This window comes from Miniopterus schreibersii (genome assembly GCF_964146895.1).
Source record: "Miniopterus schreibersii genome assembly, chromosome: 7".
Lineage (NCBI taxonomy): Eukaryota > Metazoa > Chordata > Mammalia > Chiroptera > Miniopteridae > Miniopterus > Miniopterus schreibersii.
Window position 1 is genome coordinate 5,242,404 of NC_138108.1, and position 27,589 is coordinate 5,269,992.

General features: G+C 46.4%; 1 protein-coding gene across 2 annotated transcripts; it reads right to left on the minus strand.

Annotated features, from left to right (window-relative positions):
• Positions 1–65: 65 nt before the first annotated feature.
• LOC308559832 (uncharacterized protein) lies at positions 66–27,286 on the minus strand. 2 transcript variants are annotated; one of them, XM_081142992.1, is made up of 3 exons: positions 12,821–13,269; positions 10,453–10,599; positions 66–1,842 (listed from the first exon to the last, which is right to left on the minus strand). In XM_081142992.1, the coding sequence occupies exon 3, from the start codon at positions 1,818–1,820 to the stop codon at positions 906–908; it is 915 nt and encodes a 304-aa protein (XP_080999118.1). In that variant the 5' UTR covers positions 1,821–1,842; positions 10,453–10,599; positions 12,821–13,269; the 3' UTR covers positions 66–905. The 2 variants fall into 2 exon arrangements, with proteins under 2 accessions (XP_080999118.1, XP_080999117.1); XM_081142991.1 differs by lacking the exons at positions 10,453–10,599; positions 12,821–13,269 and adding an exon at positions 27,099–27,286 and having other exon boundaries at positions 824–1,842.
• Positions 27,287–27,589: the final 303 nt, after the last annotated feature.

Sequence of the window (27,589 nt, forward strand, 5' to 3'; positions counted from 1 at the left end):
AGGCAGAATGTATTTTTGTGGCAATCATAATGCATCCATTCTATTTTTTTATACTTTATTTTATTGAGAAAATGATCCCTGAGATAGTTTTGCCTCCTGATATTCATTCGTCATTCCTTTCTTAGTATTAAGAATGCTAGTTTTAAACTGGGCAGCTGGGGACACTACACCTGAGCTAAATAAAATTTATTCCCACTCTCCCTTAAAGGCAGGCATAGCCACATCACTAAATTTTGGCCAGCTATATGTAAAATAAACTGTTTTGTGTGACTTCTAGAAAATGTCTTCAGAAGGGGAGTACAGACCCTTCTTTGCCTCTTGCTTTTTCCTGTTGGCTGGAGTGAGAATGTGATGGTAGGAGCACTAACAGCCGTCTTGGGTCATGAGGCAGCATGCAAATTCTGTCAAAGGAAAAGAGAATGAGCCTCTTGCCTGCAGAGCTGCCACATTGGTCTGGATTGTCCAGATTTCTTTCACAGAAGAAAAAATCAATCTCTAACTTTTTAAAGCTACTGTTCTTTTGTTGTTGCTTTGTTATTATAAGTACCCAAACCTACCCCTGATTAACATAAGGCGAACAGCCAAACCTCTCCCTTTCATATCAGCCATGGACTACTTCTCTGTTTCTAAGCATTCTCAAAAACTGCCCAACGACTGCAACACAGTCAGGCATGCTGCCAAAATGTTGATCTGGGTTTGGAATTAAAGACATAAATGATTTCACCGAGGACAAATCAGTATATGTAGCAGCGAAGCTTGTAAGTCAGATGAAACTTTGCCCTACGAATATTATCTCCAACATCAGATCAATGCGCCAATTTGAGGCCGAGTAAAAGCCAAGTCCTTAACCCTGGCCGATGGTCCACTGGGACTAGAGTATGTGGCTCGAAGTGGCTGAGCTTCGTTCAAACCGGCCCTCCGCTGCTCATCCTGCGACGGCGCCACGGCCGACAGAACATCCAGTAACACAGCCTGCTCTGCAGCTCTCTATTCCAGAGCCCGTAGATTAGAGGGTTAACACACTGGGCAAACGCAAAGACTCCAAAAAGCACCAGATTTAACGTAAAGAAAAACACTCCGCACATCTTTCCCAAACCTATGAATATCAGGGTTGGTATTACATGTAAGCTCAGCTGAACTAAATGAATGAGGATGGTTTTCCTTGCTTTGATATTTGACCTATTAAAATGGCCAGCACGTTTGCCTTCTTGATATATTAGAGAGTAACTTATAAGAATGACCAATAAAGGAAGGAGAAAGAAAATCATACCAATGACTCTGGCAGAAGTGCCGTTCAGAACCACGGGGCAGAGGGGCTCGGATTTTAAGACAGCGACCGGAGTGGGGATGGTGCCCTCCATGGCGAACAGGCCAACATTCTTGAGGACAATGGTTATCCAGGTCCCAGCCAGAACCCTATACTTCGTGGCATCGACAAAGGACAGAGATTTCAACGGCCAGCAAATGGCCAGGTAAGTGTTGACAGCCATCAAGGCCAGAGTAAACAGGATCCCTTCCCCAAAACTTATCTGGGCCCCGAACACCAGCCAGCACATCAGCACAGGGCTGTTGGCCAGCAGAGCCCGCATCCCTTGGAAAACCACCCCCAGGCCGCAGTAGGAGGAGATGCACAGCAGATGGTGGCAGAGGAAGACGTAGCGGACCTCTTTCCTCAGCTTCGAATCCTGCCACACGACTGCCACGATGACGGTCGTGATGAGCGTGGCGAAGGAGAAAGTGACCACATACACAGAGGCCTTCACCGTCGCTTCGAGCCTCAGCCAATCCGAGATGTTGCAGCGCTCAGAAGACGAGTTCATGATCTTCAGGGCAGCTTGGCTTCTGGGGAGAGAAGAGCAAGGGGCGTCTGTCTCAAAGCCCCTCGAGGTTTCCCAGCTCTGGCCTCGTGCACGGTCTCAGGAGCAGACCGCGTGTTTGTCAGTATAGCGGGTAACAGTTTTAGATCGTTGGACAGGGACCGAAGAAACAGGAGAAATCATCTGGGGTCTTCTCTTTATTTCGGGGGAGGGGCATACACTCAAATCACCTAAAAGGAAGATTTGAAAGACACTCTCCATACTCATCAAATTGCACAAAATGAGGTCAAGGTCCTACTCCCTAGGCACCCCCTTCCATCTCTGATTGTGAGAACTTTTAAAATTCGAAGCACAAAATTGTAAACGTCAATCAATGAACCAACAAGCCCTTGTTAACACTTAGCGCTTGCAAAGGTCTGGGCAGGAGCTGTGAGGAAGGCGGAGAAGTCGCTGATGTGGAGACTTAACTTCCTCTGGGTCCGTAAGACAAAAGAGGGAGATTAACAGTAGTGATGACAATGGGGGGGGGGGATATTTACTGAGCACTTTCTAGGGATCAAATCTGTGCTCAGAGCATATTCCTCCCAAGCCCTGGAGGATGCTTTCTTTTCCACCATGTGGTTTTATTACATGCTTTTCACAAATGAGGAAACGGGGGCTTGGAGGGGCTCAGTAACCTGCTCCAGGCTGGCTGTGGGATTGTTGCCTGGTTGGGGCCAGCGTTTTAATTTGGAAGAACTCCAGAGCCCACTTACTCACCCACTACAGGGAGGTTTATGCCTAACGCGAGGCCAAATGAAAGCATTCCCTGAGTCTCCTTTGGCCAATATCATTGGACTGGACAATTGGAGCCCATTTGTAGGAATGTTTTTTCTATTATGAAGAAGCTGGAAGACTGAACATCTAGGAAGGTGCTGGTGTCTCAGGATTGCTGATGGACTGTGACCACTAGAATGGAAAGATGTGTGTGGCAGCCTCTAAAGTCCTCTCAAGCGTGCACAGCAATGAATGGTGCACTGTGTGGCAGCCTGGGGAACTCCAAATCACAGTACCTTTGTTGTCTCTGTGGAAGTCTACTGTAGAGAAATCAACTGTTGCCTCCCCACACGCACCTCATCCAAGGTCAGGAGCCCACCACGGCCTTGCTGCCTGCTTCCTTATGACCTGTAGGATCACCTCCCCCCCCCCTCAAAGCTGACTGGACCTGGGGTAGAGATCTGACTTAGAGAAAATCATTCTGTAGATTACGCTGAGCTAATGTCTGTCTCTTAAAAATTCGACCTCAGGGTTTTCACATATGGAGTCCAAGTGTGATGTCATACAAGCGACCTGCCAGTCATTTCGGAGTGTAGATGAGCGGAAGAAAGAGGCAGAGAGAGGTAGGAGAGAAGCGCAGACAAGGGAAACCATGCAGCCCCTGAGGCCACAGAAGCCCTTTCAAGACAAAGAGAACAACCTTGGCTCCTGAACTTCTGAGTCCACCCAGATGCTCTGCATTTTCTGTCCTTTGGTTCTGAAAACATAACACACCCATCTATGACTTGAGCTAGCTTAAATGGGTTTCTATTTCTTTATTCTGGCCCCTAGAGTTCAAAGTATATAAAATGGACCCCAAAGAGGTACACTAAATTTTATTGATTTCCTAAAGGTCATATCACAATGGAGACACAACTATTGCAACTTCTTGAGAACCTAAAATGTCATAGCTCCTTACAAAATCCCTTGCTGAAGGCATACATCCCCCCCCCCCCCCCACGTACTGTGTTGTCACCCTTTGTGGAGAGTTTTCCCTGTTCTGATGGATTTTTTTTTTTTTTTTTTTTGCCATTGTCATGAGCTCCAGGCATTTTTTTGGCCATTGTATTGAACTCCAGGCATCTATTTTCTCTACCCTCCAGCTCTAAATAGTCCCCTATCAGGGCCTGAAACCCAGCCTCTGAGCCCCAGGCTTAGGGTGGTTGCTGCTGGCAGGCTCCACAATGATTGGAGGCCTCCCTGTCTCCTTGGGGCTCCCAACAACACCCACTCCTGGGCTCAGTGTTGCAGGTTTGCTCCAGCTGATGGACTATATTCCCATTATTGAGTCTTGTTCCCCACCCCCCATTCTGCCCAGAATCCGTCATCAGCTGTAGCATCCCAGCTGGAGTCCTGCTCAGCATGACTTCCCTGCACCTGGATGGGGCCCTCCTTCCCCCCTGGCCCCCACACCTGCACCTGTCGAGTTTATTTGGCAGCACCTCCCCAAGAGCAGCGAGCGGGGCTTGGCCTGTCTGTGTTCTAAGACGTGAAACCCTACACTGAGCGTGAGTGACTGCCATTGTGCCTCCTTTAGAATAAAATTCTAAAAGCTGTTCTTTCCCCTGAATTACTGCAGCTGCAGCTCCAATAAAGGCGAAACCACCGGCCACCCTCCCTCTGGATCTGAATGCTTTCAAGGAACTATTTATTGAGACTGAGCAAGGACTACTTTCTCTGGTTTTTAAATATGTTTAACACTCCAATCAATGTGGCACCTTGTTAATCATTTCACTCAACCAATCCTCATCGAGCACCGAAATACACAGAGCACAATCCCCAACAGTGAGGTTCAAGGTGGTGAAACCCCATCACTGCCATACAGGAGCTTCCTGCCCAGTGGATTCGAATTACAGAATACAATATAATCAGGTAATAATCACCAAAACATCAGGTCTCGTTTTACTCATTTACCAAAGGCGTGAGAAAGCTGGGTGTGCCCTGGGAGGGTGGTTTAGAAATAGAGGGATCGCAGAGGCAGTGAGAGAAAGCTCCCTGGAGGAGGTGAGACTTGCATTCACCTTCCAAAGATGTAAACCAAAGCAAAGCAGGGTCAGGGTGAGGTGGGGAGGAGAGAAGAGAGGCACAGATTCCAAGCAACAGAAAACCACAGGGGCCAAGGTGGGACCTGACCTGAACGGTCAGGGGACAATGAACAGTTTGGGTGGAGTGATGGCTTGTTTAGAGGATTAAGGGTAGACTGAGGCTGGGTCCAGACTTGCAGGGCTTGGGTACACTCCAAGGGTTAATATTTATTTGTTGGCCCTGCTTGATTAAAATTAGGAGCAGCACATGCCACAGGTTAAGAGCCAAGGTGAGAAGTCGACCCTTGCTTGCCTAGAGTCGTTTGATAGGAGGTCTGCAGAGCAGACAGCTGGGGACGACAGATTTGCACAATGCAGACACTGCTAGCAGAGCAGGCGGTTCAGAATGCTTTTTGTACACATGAAATCTCCAGGAGGGCTGCAAATCTACAAATCAACAAGGGCTAGTATCACTGCCTTTCATTTATTTGTGAGACCTCAGACAGATCAGTAATTTATTCAGGATCATGCAGCCAAAAAGAATCTTCCAATCTCCTAATTTAAATCTCTTTTCAGAAGTATATTTGCATATCAAGAGCTCATGGCAACCAAACCCATATAATAAGCCCTCATCTATTCATATTATCTCCACTTAAGGACAGTTCTTAGAGCCTTTTTCTTCTTCTGAAATTCTAAAATGGGGAATACACTTCCTTCTAGCCTAAAATGTTACTTTGGCTTCAGCTTTGAGATAAAAACCCTGGTGCTGAGAGACTTCGGCAAAGAATTGCATTATATCTACAACTGCCCTGACACAATCAACACCAGCCACCACCACTGCCTGCAAAAACCCCAAAAGGAAGCAGACGTGCGGGAAGGGCTGTGCTGCATCTCATCCCTAATGTTTTGTCCCTGCTTCCAACCTAGGGCCAACCAGAGCAAGGCAAACATGCGCCCCTAACCAGTCACATAGGACCCCCACTTCCAGCTGGCCGCCTGGAGCTTCCCAGGACCACCTCCGCCCGTCGAGGCAAACCTGGCTCCTTCCCTTTCTCCTCCAGAAAGCTCTTCGCTCCTCTGTGTGACTTGGAGTCCCCACCAAAACCTAGGCGACAGTGGCTGCCTCCCCGGCTACAGCCAGCTCCGAATAGCGGCCGCTGCTTTTCTCCTCTGGTCGGTCCGGCTTTGTCCCCATGTCCCTATGCGAAATGGTGTTAGCGCGTCCGCAGCAGGACGTTCGCTCTGAGGATGAGCTTGCGGGAGCCATGCTTCCCCTCCATCCTGTGCCCCTTCTGGGCAGGCAGCTTGGGCCCAGTGAGCAGACCCTTTCCTGGAGGAGCAGCTGCTACCGTGGCCTCATCTGAGATCTGGGACAATTTCCCGCTGCTCTCACCTCTGAGGGTTCACAAAGCAGCCGTTCCTGAACAGACACCCCACATCCAAAGAAAGCCAAGGGCGTATTGGGTGTGTGCTAATGTGAGTGGAGGGCCTGTCTTTGACACAGACAAAATACACTAGTAGACAGCATGTGTTGATTGCTCACTGAGATGGCTCTAGTGGGGGCTGACTTCTTTAACCCGCACAAGCCTATAAAGTAGGCACTATCATCATTGCTATTTTTCAGAAGAGAAAACTGAGGGATAGGGGAAGGAGGTAAGTTGGCCAGAGCTAATTAGCTCATGACAGTGATACTGGAATTTGGACCAGGCAGTCCAACCCCAGGGCCCACTCTCTACAGCCCTGGGCCAGGTGCCCCGTCAGTGAAGGTCAATATTTAAAGGTTGTGAGAGGCTCCCCACACTTCCTCACGGGGACTCCCTGGGTAATGATGAAGTCTGACTTCAAACCCAGCTCTTCTGAATTCTGAGATGAATGACATTTTGTTGAGGTTTTCCTAACAGCACCATATTGAAGTGTGTGAATTAAATTCTTTTAAAGAAAAAGAAAAAAAAAGATTGAGTAGGTGTTATGGTCTCAATTGTGTCCCCATCAAATTCAGATGTTGAAGCTCTAACCCCTGAACCCCCGAATGTGACTGGATTTGGAGATACGGCCTTTAAAGAGGTGATTAAGTTAAAATGAGGCCATGAGGCGAGCTGCAACCCAATCTGCCCTTGTGTCCTTGTAAGAACAGGACATAAGAGCACGCAGAGAGAGACCCAAGAGACGTGTGCACAGAGAAAAGACCACCTAAAGAGGTAGCGAGAGGAAGATCACCTACAAGCAAGCCAAGGAGAACAGCCTCAGAGGAAAGCAACCCTGCCAGCACCTTGACCTTGGACTTCCAGCCTCCCCTTTTCTCTTGTTTAAGCCCCCAGCCTGTGGTATTTTGCTATGGCAGCCCTGGCAGACTGGCACACAGGGAAAAGCAGTTGCCAGCTACCATCTTATTTCTGGGTATCTGAGAACGGTTTCTTGTGGGTCCTACCAGACTCGCCCCAGTACCTCCACCTGGGAATTTCAGAAGAAGGAAAGACCCCTGATCTCTGAGAGGGAGGAGGCCTTTCCTTCCTGGGTGCTCACAGTCAGGCAGGCGGTGACTGCCACCCTTAGGGACAGTGTCTGACTTGCCCCAACGAGAAGAACTTGTCAACTGAGAACAAACTTCAGAAATGATGTCAAGTGCTCAGTGGCTGCTGGCAGAGGCCAATGAGAAGTGGACACCTCCAGATCGGCCCTCCAAACCCCCTCCGAATGACCAGGCCTTCTCTCCCACAAGAAACGTGCCCCCTCCTCCTTAAGCGTGCCTTCCCCTTTGCTCCCATTGTGGCCACACTCTTTGGTATTTTAAAAACCTCCCCAGTCGGTGAAGCCTCAGAGATCTCCTGTTACCCTCCTCAAAGGGTGGAGGAAGGCAGGGAGGAACTGGCGTCCACTGAGCGCAGGCTCTTGACTGCATAGTAGCCGTGATTGCTAAGCGTCTGAAAACGCTCTCGGAGACGCAGGGAGCTGGGGGAGTTACACAGCCCCTGGAGGTACATCCTGTGACTTCCGAGCACAGAAAAATAACACGTTTTTCTCATGAGTGCTTTCCCAGGCAGCTAACTTCTGAGTATTAACCTGCCCTTTTTTATAAAAACAGAAATCCTCTAGCTCTGCCTTCCAATTTTTTGTGAACAAAATTTTGATCTACAGACATTCTTCTAAGTACTCATAGGATTCATGAATCTAAAGACCCCCTGTTTTGCTGTAATAAAAGCATGTCCTTTTCTAAACTAATCAGTTCCTGAAAACACCTCTTAAAAAGCAACGTATACACACACATTTACCGAACACCTTGAGATTTTAAAACAGCAGGCTGCCCATGGACCTGGGCAGGGTCGTACAAACCTGCAATATGAATAGATATTTAAGAAAAAACTGTTGGAAAGAAGTAGCTCATAAGAATAGTGACGAAGCTATTTTCATTTTTAAAGTTAGATAATGATAATTGTGTCTGATCCAACTTACTGCAGCAACCATGAGCCCTGTGTAAACGAAGGGGGCACAAGTCCGTGACGCGCTCTGGTGCCCCGTCTGCGGGCAGGAATGAGCCATAGGAGCCATCCCAGGGTCCAGAAAGGCTCTTCCATACTAACCAGAATGGTGTCCTTTGTAACAGCACATTTCTTCTGAATCTTAGAAGCTTAAACAATGAATTTATATGAAATGATGGTACTCTGATGAAAATAAAACCATCATTCAGTTCTACCGGGTTGGTGCTCTCTGCATTGGCCTGAGACTAGCCAAAAAAATGGAAGTGGCAGAGAGGGACATTTGCTAAATTCCAACCATCTCTGTGCCCCCAGCACGAATCTAAGGGCTGGAGAGACACAGTGGCCCACACACACCGAGTCTCTGACGTCGCGGAGCTTGTGCATTCCCGAGTCCGCTTACCATTACCTAGCAGGTAGCAGACAGATGGGCCTTCTCTCTTCCTCCCTATCTCTCCGGATGCCAAAGGTCAATATGAAGTCTGTGAACCACAAAGAACAAACAGCCGCCATTCTGCTGCTGAGAAAATGATTCACTGCCAACCCTATTCCCCAGAATCTGAGAGGTTTTCGTCTTCGGTCTGCTGGTTTTTCTCTAACAAGAGTTCATCTTGTAGCATTAACTTTTGAAATGCGCTGAAGCTATCTCAGTGTTGCATGACTGCAATTATTAAGCTAGTGAAAAGCTATTTTCCCTGTGTATGACTTTTTAAAAAATATGCTTGATTGGTTTCAGAGAGAGGAAGGGAGAGGGAGAGAGAGAGAGAGAAAAACATCGATGTGAGAGCAAAACATTGATGGGCTGCCTCCTGCACGCCCCCTACTGGGGATTGAGCCCAAAACCCAGACCGAAAATCAAACCAGTGACCTCTTGGTGCATAGACGACCCTCAACCAACTGAGCCACACGGGTCAGGCTTACTTACCTGTGTATGACTTTAACATTATTAAAGCTTACAAAATAATACATAGCAGCCAAATGGTGAGTTTTGTTAGTAGGCAATCCTCTACTCCATTGCCAATGGTTTTCTTTCACTGCACAGTTAAGGCAGTTGCCCCATCCTAAGCAACTGTCTGTCATCCTAAGACATCCCCTGCCTGTCTCACAGAGCATGCCTGGCTTCAGCCGTAGACCAAATGCTTCATTATCAGCACAGTCTTGGCAAAGCAGAAATCACAGACCCCAAGAAGTGCTTGGGTTTTTTCTCTCTGACTCAGCATTAAGGATTATTGTAAACTTCTGTCAGGTTTAAGGTGCAATTTAATTATAGCTATTCTCACTAAACTTTTTTGTATGCTGTGATTTGTTTCACTAATAAAAAAGAACTCCTTTAGCTTTGAAATCTACGTACGATATATATTGCTTTATTAAATACCCATCTTTATTAGGTATCTTTGCACCATTCATATTTTGCATGTCCTGCAAAGTCAACTTTCTAGACTGAAAACGGTATGATTTTAAATAAATCTTATCATTGAAAGTGAAAATTCATGGAATGCCTAAACCGTTTGCCTGCTCTGAGAACTTTTACTTAGCACAGAATTGATTATTAATTTGAGCTTTTACTTAATTACATAATTGATTTCTGTCCATTGTCCAAACCTATGCATTTATAAAGTTCCTTCGGCAGTGACATAAGCCCACCTATCTCAGCAAATTCTCTATTCCCATTTGGATGGAATTGTATTTTTTCATAGCAAAGCCCATTATTCCACATTGTTAATGTTCTTGGTTAATTTCAGTATCATTTGCATGTGTTTTTAGAACAGGTGCAGAATTGTGACTCATATTTATAGAGAAAATGACTGTTTCAATATTAGCCCTTGTGATCATCAGTAAATATGACCATTATATTTATCTTTTTATTTAATGGACTTATTCCTAAATAGAAAATATATTATTGTCCCTAATGCTATTTTTGTAAACATTATTTGTAACTCTATTTTGTATTTTTCAAAAGATCTCACATTCTCAGTGTTGGTGACAAAGAAAATTATTAACATTGAAAACCCCAGCTACATTATCATTAAACCACTTTCTGAATGATCCAAAATTTTTTATCAGAATTTAAAAATGCATGCCCGTATCCTAATTTCACTTATGCACTCACTCATTTATTCATTCAATGAACATATTGTGCACCTGCCCACACATGTCAGGCACCGTGCCGAATGCTGGGCCTGCGAAGAGGAGTGAGATATGGCCTCTGTCCCCCCAAAATTTATTTTATTGAAAGGAAAGTAGGAGAGGAATGAGCATGGGTATAGTTTATGAGAGAGAGAGTAAAAACATAGATCAGCTTCACATATTGCGAATTGGAGAAAATGTGTGAAAACCACAAACCTTTGGTTAGAGAAAGGTGAATTCCTTTCCCCTTTTTCCAAGAAGTTGATCTAGGGAAGCTGAAGTTCCTTCTGCTGCATAGAAAACCAGAGCAGCGATGTTGAGGCGAGTCCCAGGCAGCACAGACGTGGGGCTAGCAGAATCTCTCTGGAAATAGCAAGGACACCGCAAAATTTAGTAAGGCTGCTTGAGAAACACAGAGGAGGGTGAGGCCCTCTAGAAAACCACAGAGCAAAAAAAAAATAAAAAGGCTGGCACTGTGGATAGGAAATGAGGGCAAATCTGATAAAAGAAACTTATAGATAACACCTAAAGAAGGAACACAGACAAGAAATTTTCTAATTTAAGGAAACACGTGTTAGCTAGATCAAGATACTGGCCAATGTTAAGATTTGACCCAAATGACTAAGAGATTTTCAACGCCATCAGGATGCAGAAGTATGGAGAAACTACCCCATCAAAGAACAAAGGAGCAGTCGTCACAGGGATTCTCAGTGTAGGACACAGCTGGATGAATCCAGACGACAACACAAGGGCAGGGTGCAAGGCTTCCTGAGAGGTGAGGGTGGGCCTTAATAATACTGAGACGTGTAAACCCCAGCAGTGTCTGTGCAACAAACGCATGGTGGTGTCACTGCGGTCTAGTGAGACTTGCTCCAGCTCTCAAAGAACCTTCCAATAGAACTTCCTTCTCATTGCCCCCCCAGCCACTCAAACCACCCACATCCATCGGGTCAGGCCACACAGAATAGCAGAGAATATAGAATTCTTGGCCGCAGCAAACTGCCAAAGAAAGAGGCTCACATCGCTCTTCCCTGGTTATCACCAAGTTTACATAACTTGAGTATTTATCTTGTTTCAGCCTCCCAGCCTGCCCTGATCTTAAATGTGTGTGCCACTTAGTCTATGTCTTGACTTCCTAAGTTGCTGGTCTTAAACATTGAGTATTACTTCTGGAAGATCCAGGACTGGGGACCACATGGGGCCATTTGCTTGTTCAGAGTTGCCTGAGTGGTGGCATGCATACCCTGACCCCAAAGGAACACCACCTGCTCAGAAGGCAAGTGCACCTATCAAGGAAGGGCAGCCTCCAGACAGAGACCACGGGTGTTAAGAGGTGAGCCAGAGTGAGTGCGGCCCAGGCTGCAGACTTCAGCTTTTGTGACCAGAGCTGGAAGAAATCACATAAGCCAAGAGAGATGTGCTATGTCACGGTGGCCCTCCTGGAAATAACGCGCCCTACGCTTAGACTTGGAGACGGTTGGCTGCTAAGACCAAGTAAGGTGCTTCATTGTATAACAACAGGAGATGACTAATTTGATCCTGGAAATGTAACCCACAGAAACCATTTGGTGTATTTGTAGGTTCAACAGAGAGATATTGAAATGATAGCTGAAAATAAAAGGGTGCTTGTCCCCTTGGAAGCAGTGGAAAACACAGAGCAAGAAGTTAATATGTACCACCAGCAATGAAGAAGAAAAGGGGCCTGATTAACGGAATATCTTGACCCACTGAACGAACAGATCTCATGGCCCGAGAGCTATTCATGAGGTTGCCACGGTATTATTACTTTACTCAGTGAATATCTACTAAGTGCCAGAGTACTGTGAAGTGTCTCTAGTTAATGAAGTGAAAAATAAGGCAGAATCCCTCCATTTGTGGAACTCACAGTCTTTTAGGGAAGAGAGATATGTAAGCCAACCTTGGGATTTGACCCAAATGACTAAGAGGTTTTCAATGCCATCTGGAAGCAGACGGATAGAGAAACTCCCTCATAGTTTCAGTACTATGAGTGAAGTGTTTTCATCCAAAGTCGCACAGAAACCCAGAGGAGGGAGTCTAATATTCCTAGAGGGGTCAGGGGAAACTGCTCAGAGGAGAGTGGCTCTAGAAAATAATACCAGCTCATCCATCCAGCGAGCCGGCCTTCCGTTCATTCATTCATCGCAGGCGTGCTGAGTGCCTCCCACTGTTCTGCATGCTGTGGATACAACATCGAACAAGACAAGCAAGTTCGTAGCTGAGTGAAGTTTACACTCCGGTGGGGTGTGGATATTACCAGTAGACACACAGGCTGGCTCCTTAAGACCATCCAGTACCCACCTTCTGGCCTCATTTCCTTTCCCACATGTATTTTCCTGCTGAGACAGAGCGCCCTGACCGCTTGGAGCATTTTGATCTTTTTGGTAAATGTAGCTCTCATCATGAAACCAAGATGCCAGTTTATTGTTCACCATCACAATGGAATAACTCCAGAAGGGCATGATCAGATAAAATCAACTTTCTGAAACTGCAGTGCTGAGAAGCAATTTCACAAAGAAATAAAAGTGAGAAATGAGATGTCTAGGCTGACATGAAAAATCCTTACCTTACTTTCCCAATGGAGGCCTTTTCTGCCAGTGGGGGGAAAAAATGGGTTCTCTTTCCCAGAAAAAAAGTTCATGGAAGAGCAGCAGGAGTTTCTTTGTGGATCCCAGGAAGAACTCCCAGTGCCCAGCCTCTAGCAGCAGTGAGCCAAGGGACATGCCCCATTTCCCATTCTCCCAGGACCCTGAGCTTTAGGCCTGGGGCCCTCAGAGGTGCCTGCAGCCAGTGTCACGCTCAGATTCACAGTGCACAGAGCTGCCGGACCCGAGACCGCCAGGGACTCTGCGGCGGCCGCTTCCTGAAGGAACGTTCAGTGCCTTCTCTCCGAGAAGGCAGCGGGAGAGCCGGGGCCAGCGCCTCCCATTCTGCACACAGGGTCCCTCTGCGGAGCGCCGCATGCTCTCTGCACCCTTCTGGGATGGGGACCGCTCGATGGCATTCAAAGGTGACAAAAGAAAGCAAAAAGGCGTCCCCACCCTAACATGAGGGGGAAATTCAAGCTACTGCAACCAGTGGTTTTAAGCCAGGCCAGCCTTCAAAGATCTCAGACTAATCCTATAGAAATGACCACAATTTCATAACAGAACAAGAGAAAGGAAGTGAAAAGCTTCTGCAAGGCGCAGTTGGTATCATTCTGAACACTCATGGTTCCTGTTGGCCAACACGTCTGCTTTAAATCCCTCAAGCTACCAATTATCAGTGTTATAAACCAGCTTTTCCTCATACTTATAGCCTCTGTTTCTTTTGGAAGTTATTCAAATAATGTGTTTTTGTTGTCAAAAATGTAAAGTACAGGTACGCATAAAAAAGAAAATGAAAAATTCCCTATAATTCCACCACCTGGCACTTGGTCGAATATCCTTCCACCCTTTTTTCTGTGGTGAGGTGGATCTTAGGATGAGCTCTCAACATCCATCCCTCCCCACCCCATTCTGGAACGTTCCTTCAACTTTATAGGGTTTAATCCTATCCCCAGCTCTGACTAGGTCCTGATCTGGCTAAACAGAAGTTCAATAATTATATGACCTTGACACAATGTTTATTTTAGGAGCCAGCGCCTAACCCAGACCTAACCCAAGCAATACAAGGCGTTCCCCTCGTTGCCCTGAAAAGCGCACGATCTAGACGGTCCTGTTGGAGGGAAGCCTGGGATTCTGGGATCCCTGCTAACTCTCCCTCTCTGGGCTTGAACCAAATGGTCCTGGGAGCTGTTGGCAGGCATCGTGCCACAAGACAGACCACTTTCAGGTGAAAGCAGATGGTGCAGAAGGCAAAAAGGAGATATAAAAAGAAATTCACTTGCTAAGGAACATTCTGAGCTGCTAAATTAAATTAACACCAAAATCTGTCTCACTTCTGGAGTTTCTAGTTATATGAACCAAATAATCTGCTTCTTGAAGTCAGTATAAATTGTGTATTTTATTACTTGTAACTAAATGCATCCTAAATGATTCGTGTAGTTATTTTTATTTAAAAATGTACATGTTGTTTTATAGTTTCCTATTTAAAAATGCATCATAAACCATCCTTCCTTTTTAAGATAAATACACTTTTACAAAATTATTAATTGCTTTAGAGTAGTCTGTTATAGGGACAGACACTAAATTACTTCTCCAACACCCTATTGTGGGGCATTTACATTGTTTCTGGGGCCTTTCCATATTATCTAAACAATTCTGTATCAAGTCTCCTAAATATTAGAGAACATACTTATTTCCTTAGGATACATTTCTAATATAAAACTTCTGAGTCAGATTATGTGCTACTTAAAAGGTTTTTGACTCACATGCCAAAGGCCCTTCCAAAAGATAGTTTCAATTATATTCCAACCAACAGAGCATGAGAATCCCCAAAACTCTCCCCCTCTCCCAGCCCAGGGCCCTCGACACATATAAAGGTTCAACACAAATAAAATCTCCATCTATGTGAAAAATGGCTCCCATCGCTGTTTAATTCACATTTTGAAAAACCATATAGAGTGCTTGTAGTGTTTAATTTTCATATATTTATTTGTTTATTGTATTTCTTCTTTTTCTGAATTTCCACGGACATTCTCAGCCCATTTTAAATTGAAGCACTTGCTTATTTTTACACCTTAAAAGTGAAATATAGACTTAAGTAGTTTTTAATGAAAGAGAAATCTTCTTTTTATTTAAAGAGTTACTATATGACCTAGCAATTTCATTCTAAGATACATGTCCAAGAGAAAGGAACACGTATGTCCACACAAAAACTTGTACACAAATGTGTACAGCAGTGTTACGCATAACAGGCAAAAAGTGGAAATCATCCCAATGTTTGGCGAATGAATAAACAAATCCTGGCCCGTTCATACCGAGAATACTACTCAGGAACCAAAAGGAATGGTCACGCTACAGTGATACCCGCCGACACGCACAACGCGGGTAAGTCTCAAAAGCATTACGCTAAGCGAAAGAAACCAGACGCGAAAAGACCCAAGTAAGAAATTCCATTTATATGATATTCTGGAAAAGCCAAAACTGTAGAGACAGAAATCAGACCAGTCGTTGGCAAGAGTTAGGCGCGGGGGAGGGAAAGGCACAAAGAGGTGACGGGGAGCTTTTTGTTTTGATGGGATTGTTCTAGGCCCTGTTTGTGGTGAAGATTGGACAATATAAACATTTGTGAAAACTCAGAGAACTGTGCACTTCAAAAGGTAATTTTTTACAGTATGTAAATTATACCTCAATAAATTCAATTTTTTAAAACAATAATAAAATCTAAAAAAAATAAAAAAATTTTAAAAAGTCAACTACATTATTATGGCAACTTATTTTTGTAATTTGGGGAGATTCCACAAAAGAAGAAAAATCAGGAACATTTACTTCCTCAAAACTTACATTCACCATTTTCTAAAACACAATTAAGTACCTATGAACATTCACACATCACCAGCCTAATAAAAATTTTTAGCGACAGCTTACTTACTTTTTGAGAAAGAGATTAGCTTTGCTAAGGTTGTCCCTCCCTGTTCTCGTAACCTGGTCCCATTTGTTTTAAGGCTGGCAACGTGGCTGCTGGTGGAGAGGATGTTGAAAATGTTTCACTTCCTCTCCGAGGAGGTTACCATGAGCAATGATAGATAAAATCTGGAGAGATCAAATTAGATCCAGTCTGCTCCTTTGAGGGCAAATATCTATTTCATGTGGTTTCGGAGGCAGTTACTCCTAAAGCTCCTCTCCTTCGCACCAGCTATCTCTTCTGTAAAAGTGTTTGTAATTCTACCATTAGAAATGATGAGCTCTTTAGAGTTCTCTGACTTTTTTAGTTTTCCAAGAAAGTGGTAGAAAAAAGAAAACCAAGAAAGCCAATGCAGCTTAACCTAAACAGGAACCTTCTTAAATTAAAGAGCTGGTGAGACAGGACGTGAGATTAGGAAGTGGCTCTCCATCACGGGCGGTGTTCAAGATCCGGTCACGACACGCTGGGCAGGTGAACAGGGTTTGGTTGGATCAAGTATTGTCAAACTTTGTGTGTAAAGGAGTAAACAGTAAATATTTTTGGCTTAGTGGGCCATATGGTCTCTGCCACAACTGCTCAACTCTGCCGTTGTTGCTACTTTATAGCACAAAAACATTTATAAATAGATGGGCGTTGTATTTCAACAACATTTGATTTCCCCCAAATGGCAGTCAAGCTGGATTTGGGCCAGTTAGCTGACCCCCGGCTTAGATAATCTCCAACATCTTTTTCAACCCTCAGATCCTCTGACAAAGTAATGTTCAAAATGCAAACACCCCCAAAAGTGGTTCCTTAACAGTTCAAAGTGGAGCCTGGAATGAGTTTTATATCCAGGTCTGTGGGAATGGGAGCCGGTGGGCCCAGGGATGCCTGGGGAGAGGCCAATGCCCAGAGGAGGGGCAAGGGCTCCTGAAAACTCTGGTCCTGCTTGACCTTCAGAGTGTAGGTGACCTGAAGTCAGAGGGGGTCCCTCCATGGCCGGCTTCTGTTGGGGCCCATCTCCCTACTGCCCCGCCCCCACCAGCAGACGGGGTGCAGGAACCAGGAGAGTTCTACTGGCTTCGACCTCCATGTGTTGAAATGAGCGACACTAAAGCAGGTTTAGAGCAAGCGCAGAGGAAAGGCCGATTTCCTCATCTCCACAGTGAGGCGAGTTGAAAGCTGATGCCCGCCAGTCCCTAGAGTAAGGGCCTCGGCTCCACGAGGGGCGCCGGCTCTGCAAGCGGCTCAGAGGTGGGGGGGTGACACAGCCTTCGAAGGGTTGATGACAGGGAAAAACGGAAACAACTGCAGCGGGCTTGCCTTTGCCTTTGCCTTTGCCTTTCCATCGATTACCTTCACTTCGTGCCATTCTGAACGGAGTACATTCCGTAGAGCTCACCCAAGGACAGCGGGGGGGAAACGGAGCTCAGGGCAGGAGGGAGCCACAGCTGCAGGAATAGCAGGCCCTTGGCCCTCCTGAGTTATGCTGCTCAGGCTCAGAAGGGACACCCTCAGGGCGCCTGCTTCCCAGCCGCATGCTACGTGGCCCTGCCAGACCAGAGCCCCCGAGGTCCCCTGAGAGTGGAGGGCAGACAGAACTTGTCTGGGCTTGGTTGTCCCAGTGTCCACCTTTTGTGCTCCCTCTTTCTGTTTCTCCTCACTGTGGGGAAACAAGACTGACCCATGCAAGCGCCTGGGCTTGTGTGGCACGACGTGTGTCCACGTGGGAGCGCGTGGGCCTCTTCTGTGCTCCGTCTGGCCCAGCGCGTAGGCCTCATCAGGGTGTTTACACACAGCAGACACTCTGCGAATTGGAAGCAAATGGTTTAACTCAGTACTTTAAAGTGTCTGAATGTATGATATAGAATAATCACTAATTCGTGCAGCATCCTTAGGTATCCCGGGAGTGATATTCAAAATATGTCATATCTGGTAATGCGGTTAGTTACCCACCAGTCAGAATGGACCCAGTCTTGGCAGGGGCTTGTAGTGAGGGGTCAGGAGGCAGCTTTTTTCCTGTTTACCAACCATGATAGAAATGTGTCAACATGCTGACACCCTGGAAACATCAACTGAACATCAGCCTTGCTGTCCTCAAAGTGGACTGGGAGACAGTTTTGGACGTATCACATGGCCTAAGCTTGTCTCTGCGACGCCTTTATCTCAGGCCCTTCCCTGCACACTCACCTTTTCCTGGCCTAGGCCTCCTGCACCCCTGGGTGCAACCCCTCCATTGCACCAAGACACAGCTCAGGCTCTTGATACTTTCACCCAATAACAAAATGCCTCACCTATAACAAAATCCATGGAGAGTGATGTTTAAGGGAGAAAAGCTTTTAATCTTTTCATTGATTTTTAGAGAGAGGGGAAAGGAGAGAGAGCAAAACATCTATCGGCTGCCCCCTGCACACCCCCACCAGGGACTGAGCCCACAATCCCCGCATGTGCCCTGACCGGGAATCAAACTGGCTCCCTTTTGCTGCACAGGACACCGCCCAACCAACTGAACCATACTGGCCAGGGCTAAGGGAGGAAAGCTTTAAACTGTGCTATATAGTTGAAGGGGATTAGCTCTATCTCTTGTGCGTAAAGTTGACTCTGATTCCCAGAAACACACCCTTCCTGGGCTCTGTGGGGCTGAGCTGGATAAGTAAAAGGAGGGCTCCTCTGGCCATGCCACCTTCCATGGTCCACAAAGAGCTACCTCACCCGCTCCGGCCACCGAGTCAGTCGGCTGGGACTGTGAGACTAGGCCAGAACTAAGGAGGACCACCTCATCAGAACTCAGACTTGACCTGAGATCAAGGGAGTCCACAGCACACAAAACGAGGGGTGGGGGGACAGAGAAGAAGTCCTGCCTCAAAATATGCTTCTCCCACCTACCTTCTGTCAGAGACCTGAAACCCACTGAATCATACGATCTTTTTAAGATTACAGAGTCAATGATAATAAATACAACCCTTGGGAAAATGTCATAATTCACTGTTATTCATCTATTCATCTTTGTCAAATGTTTTTGAGCCTTGGAAATAGGCAACACATCTACAATTTGTACCATTTAAGAGTGATCAAAATACATCTCAAGCCCTCGAATCCCTCTCTATCACATCATCGCCTTGTGTTTTCATTTATCATGGCTCTGTCTTCATCACCATCTGGAGTGAGGTCATCTGTTCGTTTACTGGTCTACTTGTCTCCTTTCCCCCCCTCCACTAACATGAACCTTACAAGGGCAAAAACTAATCTGCCCCATCGCTGTAATCCCACTGCCTAGAACAGTGCCTGCCACCTAACAGCCTTCCGTGAATGCGTAGTTGAAAAAATGAGGTTAAGATGGTGATGGTGATGATGATGATAGTGGTGATGACGACGGCAGCTAACACTGTGAGCAACTACTCTGCACCAGGCGCTATTCTGACCTTCTTGCATTTATTATTTTATTTAATCCTCACATGGTCCAATGAGGCCTGTGCTATTATTCCCATTTACTCAGAAAACTGAGGCCAGAAATTAAGTGAAATGCCCAAGGTCGCACAGCTAGGGAAGGCAGAGCCAGACTGGGACCCAGAGCTCATGATCATAACCACTGCCCCACACTGCTCTGCGGAGAGTAAGACCCGCCTGGTCCCTTAGGGAAAGTGGGGAACGTGAAACAGTTGCAGTACGACAGATGCCCTGTGGCATGGCCCAGGTGAGGGGTTTGTGGGCTATAAAGGGGTTCTGCAGAAAGTAACCTCTCTGGGTGATGTAATCATACACCTGGCAGGTCATGGTGAGTAGTCACGCTGTAGGTACATAGCTTCTTTAGTAAAAGGTTTACCTTTGCCTCAAGTCCTGCCCATTGTTTCTGTGCACCTAGGTTAACACACCTTTGAAAGGGCTCTTTTCAGACCCCTCCGCACATAACCTTGTTAACTCTCCTATAACCCTGGCCCACCTTGCTCTCTCCCACCTCCCCGTAATCTTCCCTATGTTCGTCCCCTCCTTAATTTCAAATGCATAAAAGAAGCTGCAAAACTATTATTCTCTGAAGCTTTTGAGGTCTTGCTGCCCAGCAGCTGTCTTCCGTTTACTTCGAATAAATTCTTATAAAAATTCTCTACAGGTTTGGAGGTTCTTACGTCGACAGGTTAGTTCAAGGGTTATCAAGAATATCTCTGCTGAGAGACAGAATAGGGTCGAGGTGTCCTTGAGGTAAAGAAAGGACCAGCAGGAAAAGATGGGGGAGAAGGGCATCCCAGGAAAAGGGAATTATACGGCAAAAGGCACAGGGGTAGAAAAACGTAGGGCCACCAAGCAGAGACGGGGCGAGTGCGGGAGGATCAGCCATTCTGGCTGGAGCCCAGGCCGTGCAAAGGCCTGGGGACTAAATGGTGGGGCCTGGGGCTGGGAGAGGAGGAGGTGGGGTGCGGGTGCTTTGAGTGGAAGACTTGATTCCGCAGGGGTGTGTAGCATGATCTGAGACTCACTTCTGAAATGAATTATGGTCATTAAGACACTGGGGACTCAGGAGGTGGCAGTTTGGCCACAGGGTGAGAAATATCATTTCCAATAGTCTAAGGTAAGTGGTGTGAGACAGCCAGCTGGATGCGATTAGATAGAGGACAAGTTGACCTCAGTGACTTCGTGAGAAAGACACCAAAGGGAAAGGTGGGCCATGGAATTGGGAATGAGTTGTACTCCAAAGACTCTTCATTTGCTTGACAACTTGGCTCTGCACTGTCCTGGTCCTACTGAGACTGTCTTCTGCCCCTCCCCTGATGGAGAAATGGCTCCCTGTGAATCTAATCCTCTCTGTGCTGCTGCTAATTACAATGCCCAGAGGCAAACTTCAGACAGGCACACCCTTGAAATCCCCAACATGGGGCTTTTGGAAAAAAGAAGCCGATGACACATGGTTCTGGACTGAACAAGTGAAAAGATGTTTTCCCACAGCAACTGTTTTGCTGTCAGCAATTAGAGAGAGTCTGATTTCCATACACAGAACTAGAGAGGCCAAGAGTAGCAAACCAGAAGATGCTCCCCAAGCCCCCTGGGAACAGAGTGGGCTCCTCTAACACACCTAAGAGCAAGGAGTATGACCCATCCAAGCGTGCCCCAGGCTTTACTGAAGGCCACTGAGAATCAATCACACGTGAGAGCCATGGACACCATTGTAATACAAGGCACACGGGCCAGGTGTGATTCAGGATCCTCACACTTCAAGGGATGGATCTCAGCTCAAACTGACTCAAGAGCACACATTGGTTCATGTAATAGAAAAGCACAGAAGATTCTGGAAAACATGGCTGGGCCCATGCTGCTCAAATGAGGGCATAATTTCTATGCTTTTCCAACTCTCGACTCTCTTCTCTTTGTGCTGACTTTAACCTTACATAGTGCACCCCCCTGTGCTCCATGAGATAGCAAGAGTTCCCCCTGGCAGCCTCAGGCTTGGGTCCTACCAGCTTCGCAAGTCCAGCAGAGAATGGCTCTTGGCCAACAGTTACAGCCAAGGGGCTGGGACAGGGGTGGTTGGCAGGGTTTAGGTCATGAGTCTACTCCTAGGCAAACTTCTGTGGTCAGACAGCAAGAATGCTCCCATAGCATGGGCATGAATTCTGTAAAAGCAGCTCACTTCTCACCAGAGATAGCTGAGCGCCAGGCTCACTGTCAGCACAGTGACAATTCTTGGCCCTGAGACACCTGTGATGGGCCAGGTGAGTGGTACCACCTACCAGCTACTACTGACCGCTGTGTGGCCTACTTCATTCACGACTGGACCATCGCTCCATTCCACTGCTGTGAACAACTACCTAGAACTTAACTAACCTAGTGTGCATAGATTTGGACTTCCTTCCCATAGTCCTCTGTTGGAAAGCTGATTAGAAGCTCTGCGTTCATGGGCAGGGAAGAGTGTGCCAAAGAGTGAGTTTTGCTGGTTATGATTGGGTAGAAAGGCAACTTACTCACTGGGCACCTTCAGAACATTATTTGCAAGTCATTCTTCTTGGACCCAGTCAGTTTCTGCAGGGAAGGATCTTCCAGTCTCCTGTTTGGGAAATAAGCAGGATAGGGGAAAGGTGCTGGAGGTGTCCCCATCCAATGAGCAGATTTCACCAGTCCTCCAGCTCACTGCCTGAGCCACAGCCCCACCTTCCGCCCTGCCTGATAGCTGAATCCAAACGCCCCGTAGTTCAATTTCTCCAGAAAACAAACCCACTGTGGGGTTGGGGGTGGGCAGTTGCTTGGCATATTGTTCTGATGCAATTGGTCTGGAGTGTGGTCTGACCATCTGGAATTTTTAGAACTCCCCAGGTGATTCCAATGTTTGGCCAAGGCTTGGAACCACAGCCTGAAAGTAGCCGGTGCCAAATGTCAGGTATTTGCATACCATCTTGCTGAACAATTATTTACTGATAATTTTCTCACATGAACTCAGCTTTTCATTTAACTGTTGTTTGAAGAGGAAGTGTCCTAGTGTTGGTGGAAATGAAAAGCAACTCTACCTCTTGTCCAGACCAATCTAAATGTACAAGAGAACAGAGCAACCCTCCCCTCGCTCCTCTCAGCGTCCTGGATTTTACTTTACAACACTCGTCTCCTTTCCCTTCCCCCTCCTTCCTCCCGCCCTCCTCCCCCTCCTTTCCTTTCTTCTTCCCATTTTACAGAAGATGACCCTGAGCTGCAGAGATGCTAAGTGACCTCATTAAGAGGTGAAATCAGTGGTGAAGGCTGGGATTTGAGTCCAGGCCATGAAGCTCCAGGGTATATGCTCTCAACCAATTCTCCCTGCCTCTCCGAAGGGCTCTGCTGTAGGGCAGCTTTTGCTCCCAAGTGGAACGGGTTTGGGCGACACCGTTACTGCTTCTTCAGAAACAAGTCCCCTCGGTGTACGCCGAGCGGGGCACTGCCCGGGCCTCGTCTGAGTTAATCCTCACGACAAGCCTTGGCTGTAGTGCTGTCACCATATCCACAATAGGGCTCATGCCCGAGCCACAGAGATGCAGGGGGGCAAGCGGGGCCTCAGCGCAGGTCTGACCGACCTCCCGGCCCGAACCCCTAAGCACGGTGCGCCCGCGGCCTCTGTCCCACAGCTGTGCCGCTCACAACCAGAAAGGCCGGCTCCCTGATTTTCATAATCACTGGCTACCCAGTCCTTCGGCCTCCACAACACACTGAAATCACCTGAACCTCTCTTGCAGAAGGGCCGGGGTAGTGGGCCCGGCTGGGGAACTGGCCTGGCGAGCGAGGTTACAGAAACAGGGATTTACTGTCATCGAGGGGAAGGGAAAACCTAGGGACCTGAGTCACAGGCCAAGTCAACAGGAGTCAGGTGGAAAACAGAACGGAGGAGGCCAAGGGCGGGACAGAGCAGAGGTTCAAGAACATTCCTACAACAGGTCTGAAGAGCTGCAGCCCATTCCGGTTGATCTCTGGCTAATAGCTGTCCTAGGTCTGTCTGTCCGGCTTAAAGGCACAGGGTAGAAGTATAAGAAATCCACCAAAAATGATCATAGGAAAGGGCACCATCCTCCTACTATGTCAAGTAAAAGAACCTGCCTACGGATTCTTCCCTAAACTATACATCATCCCGCCATAGCTTGTATTAATTTTACCAGATAAAACCTGTCCCACAAGAGAATAGTTCGAGTGCTCCCATCCAAACGCTTTTCTTCTTAGATTTACAGCATCCACATCTCACATCTTCAGCAGGCTTCATCAGAAACATTTGTTACTGCAGAGACGGCCACAGAGGTCAGGCCTAACAAGACGGGCTAGATCTTTCTCAGCCGTCCTCCTGGAGTCCCAAACTTAGTCCTATTTTTGATGGCATTTGAACGCAGGTGATGAGCAGTTGACCTTTGAGTACTGAGCATGAATGTTTAATGCCAATGATCCATTTGTGGGCACTCCAAATATGTTAAAAATAGCATAACTTACAAGTGTGCTCTGCTTTATGGGAAATAATAAGATTTAAATCCTAGGCTATAAAACCTAAATTCCATATATACCAGTACATGGTATCTATCAGAAGGATTCGCCAGGCATTTCCATTAGTGTATAACCCAAGAGCATTTAAAATAATATTTGATCCACATAACACTTTTCAGGAAAATGGGTATTAAATAAAAGAAGAAAAATCTATAGCTGCAGGAAAAAGTTTTAATGATTTGATAACACCACTGATTTCATAAAAGCTCAACAAACAATGTATAATATTAACCAACAAAACTATCACACAACCCCCATGAACCAAGCCTGATTAAAGACCCACGTGTGAGAAAGTGCTTAATTTCCAAGTCAGTGACAAACTGGCATTTTCAGACCTTCTACTCTCAGGAAATCATATGGTACTACGCAAGGATACTGGTTCTCAGAAAGGAAAATGTCAAGAACTCGGAAGCCTAAGGTAAAGACAGAAACATGGCCCCGAGTTTACCACGTAGCCCTTCCCCTTGCCCTGTTCTTTGAATCCGAATTCACGGTAAATGCGGGCTGGAAACCACCAGGGGCAGGACAAGTTCTGCTCACGCTTTCAGATAAAGTCAGGGGAGGTCCTAGACCAGGAAGAAAATTCACCAGGAAGCAAGGTTTCCTTCAGGCCCTTGCTTAGACTAAATACCCCTACGGGAGAGCAATGATCTCACGCGGTCTCATGCCCCCCAAATGCAGGAAAACGCGAGGGCTCTGTGGCAGCCTGCCCATCCGACGGGTGTTCCCGGGCAGCAGGACAAACGGCGAGGCTGCAGGGACCACGGAGCAAGAGAGAGGCCGGCAAACTTCAGAACAGTAGGCCCCTCTGTTTACACGCACTGGACAAATGTATGAGTGGAGCGTCACAACCACGACCACATAAAAGCCGCTGCTTAAGATGAGGCTAAGGAAGACTCACTGTATCTTGTTCCTCAGGGGCCTAGAAGCAGACTCAGCATCACGCTTAGATCAGAACCCATTCTCAGGACTGGTTCACATACGGCCCACTCGTCAGTTTGGGGGAGATTTTAGATTTGATTTTTGGTTTTGTTTTTTGAGGTTGTTTTTTTTTTTTTTTTTTTTGCAATTCAATCGTTTTTGGGATATTCACAGATTTGCACAACCCATCGCCAAAATCACTTTTAGAGCATTTTCATGGCCCAAACAAGCCCTGTACCCATTAGTAGTCCCTCTCTATTTTCTGCCCAACACCCACAGCCTTAGGCAACCACCAATCTACTACCGTCTCTATAGAGGTGCCCATTCTGGACATGTCATCTAAATGGAATCAGGCAATATGTGGTCCTTTGTGACTGACCTCTTTTACTGATCATTATGTTTTCAAGACTCACCTGTGTTGTAGCACAGATGAGACAAATGACTTACCAGAACAGCCTTTGACGGGAAAAGAAAATCAGGATCTTGAAGATGCATCTGCACCCCCCTGTTCATTGCAGCATTCTTAACAAAGCCAAGGTATGGAAACAACTAAATGTCTATCGATGGATCCATGGCTAATGAAAATGCAGTATATATATAATGGAATATTATTCAGCCATGAAAAAGAAGAAAAACCTGCCTTTTGTGACAACACAGATGAAATTGGAGGACATTATGTTAAGTGAAATGAGTTAGAGAAAGACAAATACTGTATGGTCTCACTCATATGTAGAATCTAAAAACAAAAGTCAAACTCATAGAAACTGAGAGTAGAATGGTGGTTGCGAGGGGCTAAGGGATGGGGGAAATGGGGAGATGTAGGTCAAAGGGTACAAACTTCCAGATATAAGATAAGTTCTGGGGATCTAATGTACAACATGGTGACTGTAGTTAATAATACTGTATTATATGCTTGAAATTTTCTAAGAGAGTAGACCTTAAGCATTCTCACCACCAAAATAAGGCAACTATGTGAAGTGATGAATGTGTTAATGTGATGATTGTGGAAGTCATTTCACAATGTATATGTGTATCAAATCATCACATTGTATACTTCAAATGTATACAATTTCAATAGTCAATTATACCTCATAAAGCTGGGGGGAGGGGTGAAAAACCTCCTGCAGGTATTTTAGATGTGAAGTATGGATCGTCCAGAATAGAAGTTTTGCAGACAGCAGACGAGAGGTTGCCTGGGTGTGTGGAGGTGGAGCGAGGACTGGATTATAAAGGGCACAAGGAAAATTGGGGAGTTATTTGAGGTGATGGTTCCACAGACTTATGCTAAAGCTCATCAACCTGTACATTTAAATATGTGTGGTTCATACTATATCCATTATCCCTCAATAAATCTTTTAGGTTTTGGAGAAAAAAAACACACCAGACTTAAAAGCCTCACACACCTCTTTTCAAACAAAATGAGTCATCTGAACTTGAGATATTTGCCAGGAACCGCAATCCTGACTTGCCGTCAAAAGCCTGGCTGAAATGAATGATATTGGAAGACATCCCAAGAGAACACTAAGCACCCAATTGCTCATGTTCTGATGAGCAAAAGTAAAACATTTGGACCCATAAGCCCAGTGTCTCATCAAAATGTCCTCAGCCACAACTTCTCGAAATGTTCTCAATTATTTTTTAATCAAGACTTGAAATAAGAAGGGGCAATGTGAAATACATGTGACTATTCTTTTTTGCAAAAAACAAAAACAAAAAACAAACCAACCCAACAAGAAAAGAAGGAAATTTGTGGTGGACAGAGCGACAGTCCCTCAAAGGTGTCCACATCCTAATCCCTGCACCCTGTGAGTAGGTTACCTTACACGGCACAGGGGGAATTAAGGTCACAGGTGGAATTAAGATTGCTAATCAGCTGACCTTAAAACAGGGAGATTATTTGGATTATCCAATAAGCCAATTACCATTGAGCAGGCCCAGTGTAATGCAAAGAGCCTTTGAAAGTGGAAAAGGCAGACTAGGAGAGGCAGAGGTGGCGTGACTATGGGGGAAAGGCACACAATGATGTAACATTGCTGGTTTTGGAGCCGGAGGAAGTAGCCATGAGCCAAGGAGCTGGGGGCTCTTGCCTTGAGCTGCCAGTAGGAACACAGCCCTGCCAACTCCGCGAGGTTAGCCAGCTAGAACTTTCAGACTTCTGACCTCCAGAGCCCCAAGATAATAAAGCTGTGCTGTTTCCAGCCCCTGAGTTTGTGATAACTTATTACAAGAGCAACAGGAAACTATGACAGTACAAAAGCCTTCAGGCAGGTAAAACAGCCCTGGCTGCCTTTATCCCAGCTTTCCCTTCACAGATATCGAACACTTCCCATGGGCAAAGAATTGTGCTGGGAACAGGGGAGTCGCACGTGGAAATGAAATTTGTGCCCGGTGCCCATGAACCAAAGTAAGGAAGAACAAACCTGCAGGTCCTGGAGGAAAAGCAGCGAGCCAGGGATCCAGCATGGGCCGAAGGATCAGGAGCTCCAGGCCTCTGGCGGAGAATACTGCGGGTCCTGCCCTCCTGGGCCATCTGCGAACTGCCAAATGCTGTGGCTCAGCCCTGGGTGGGGGGATTTTTCCTCGCGTGCCTCCTGTCCCAGAGAAAGGGAAGGCACACCGATTGTCCCCTGCCCCTGGGGTTGGGTTTCGGGCCCTGGCCTTCAGCTGTGAAAGTGTGCAGAGCATTAGGGAACCTCAGCCGCAGCTATAAACTACGACCGGCCACAAGAGTGTGCACGTGAGGTGACTGCAATTTTCTTTTTTTTTTTTTTTTCTGCCAAACCAGAATTAGCCGGTACAGGAATGAACGAGCCTGGAGCTTTGAAACGGCACTGATTGGAAAGGAGCTCGGGTTAGGTTTGGGCCACCTCCAAACGCACCCTTTTTAAAGACGCGCGGACGGAGGCCCGGA

What these genes read in the sequence shown, in the direction of transcription:
- LOC308559832 (XM_081142991.1), bottom strand. Translation starts at nt 27,208, where the DNA reads ATGGCCCAGGAGGGCAGGACCCGCAGTATTCTCCGCCAGAGGCCTGGA. An exon ending in TTTTCCTCCAGGACCTGCAG is followed by an intron (nt 1,843 to 27,098) that starts GTTTGTTCTTCC and finishes TTCTCTCCCCAG; the next exon opens with AAGCCAAGCTGCCCTGAAGA.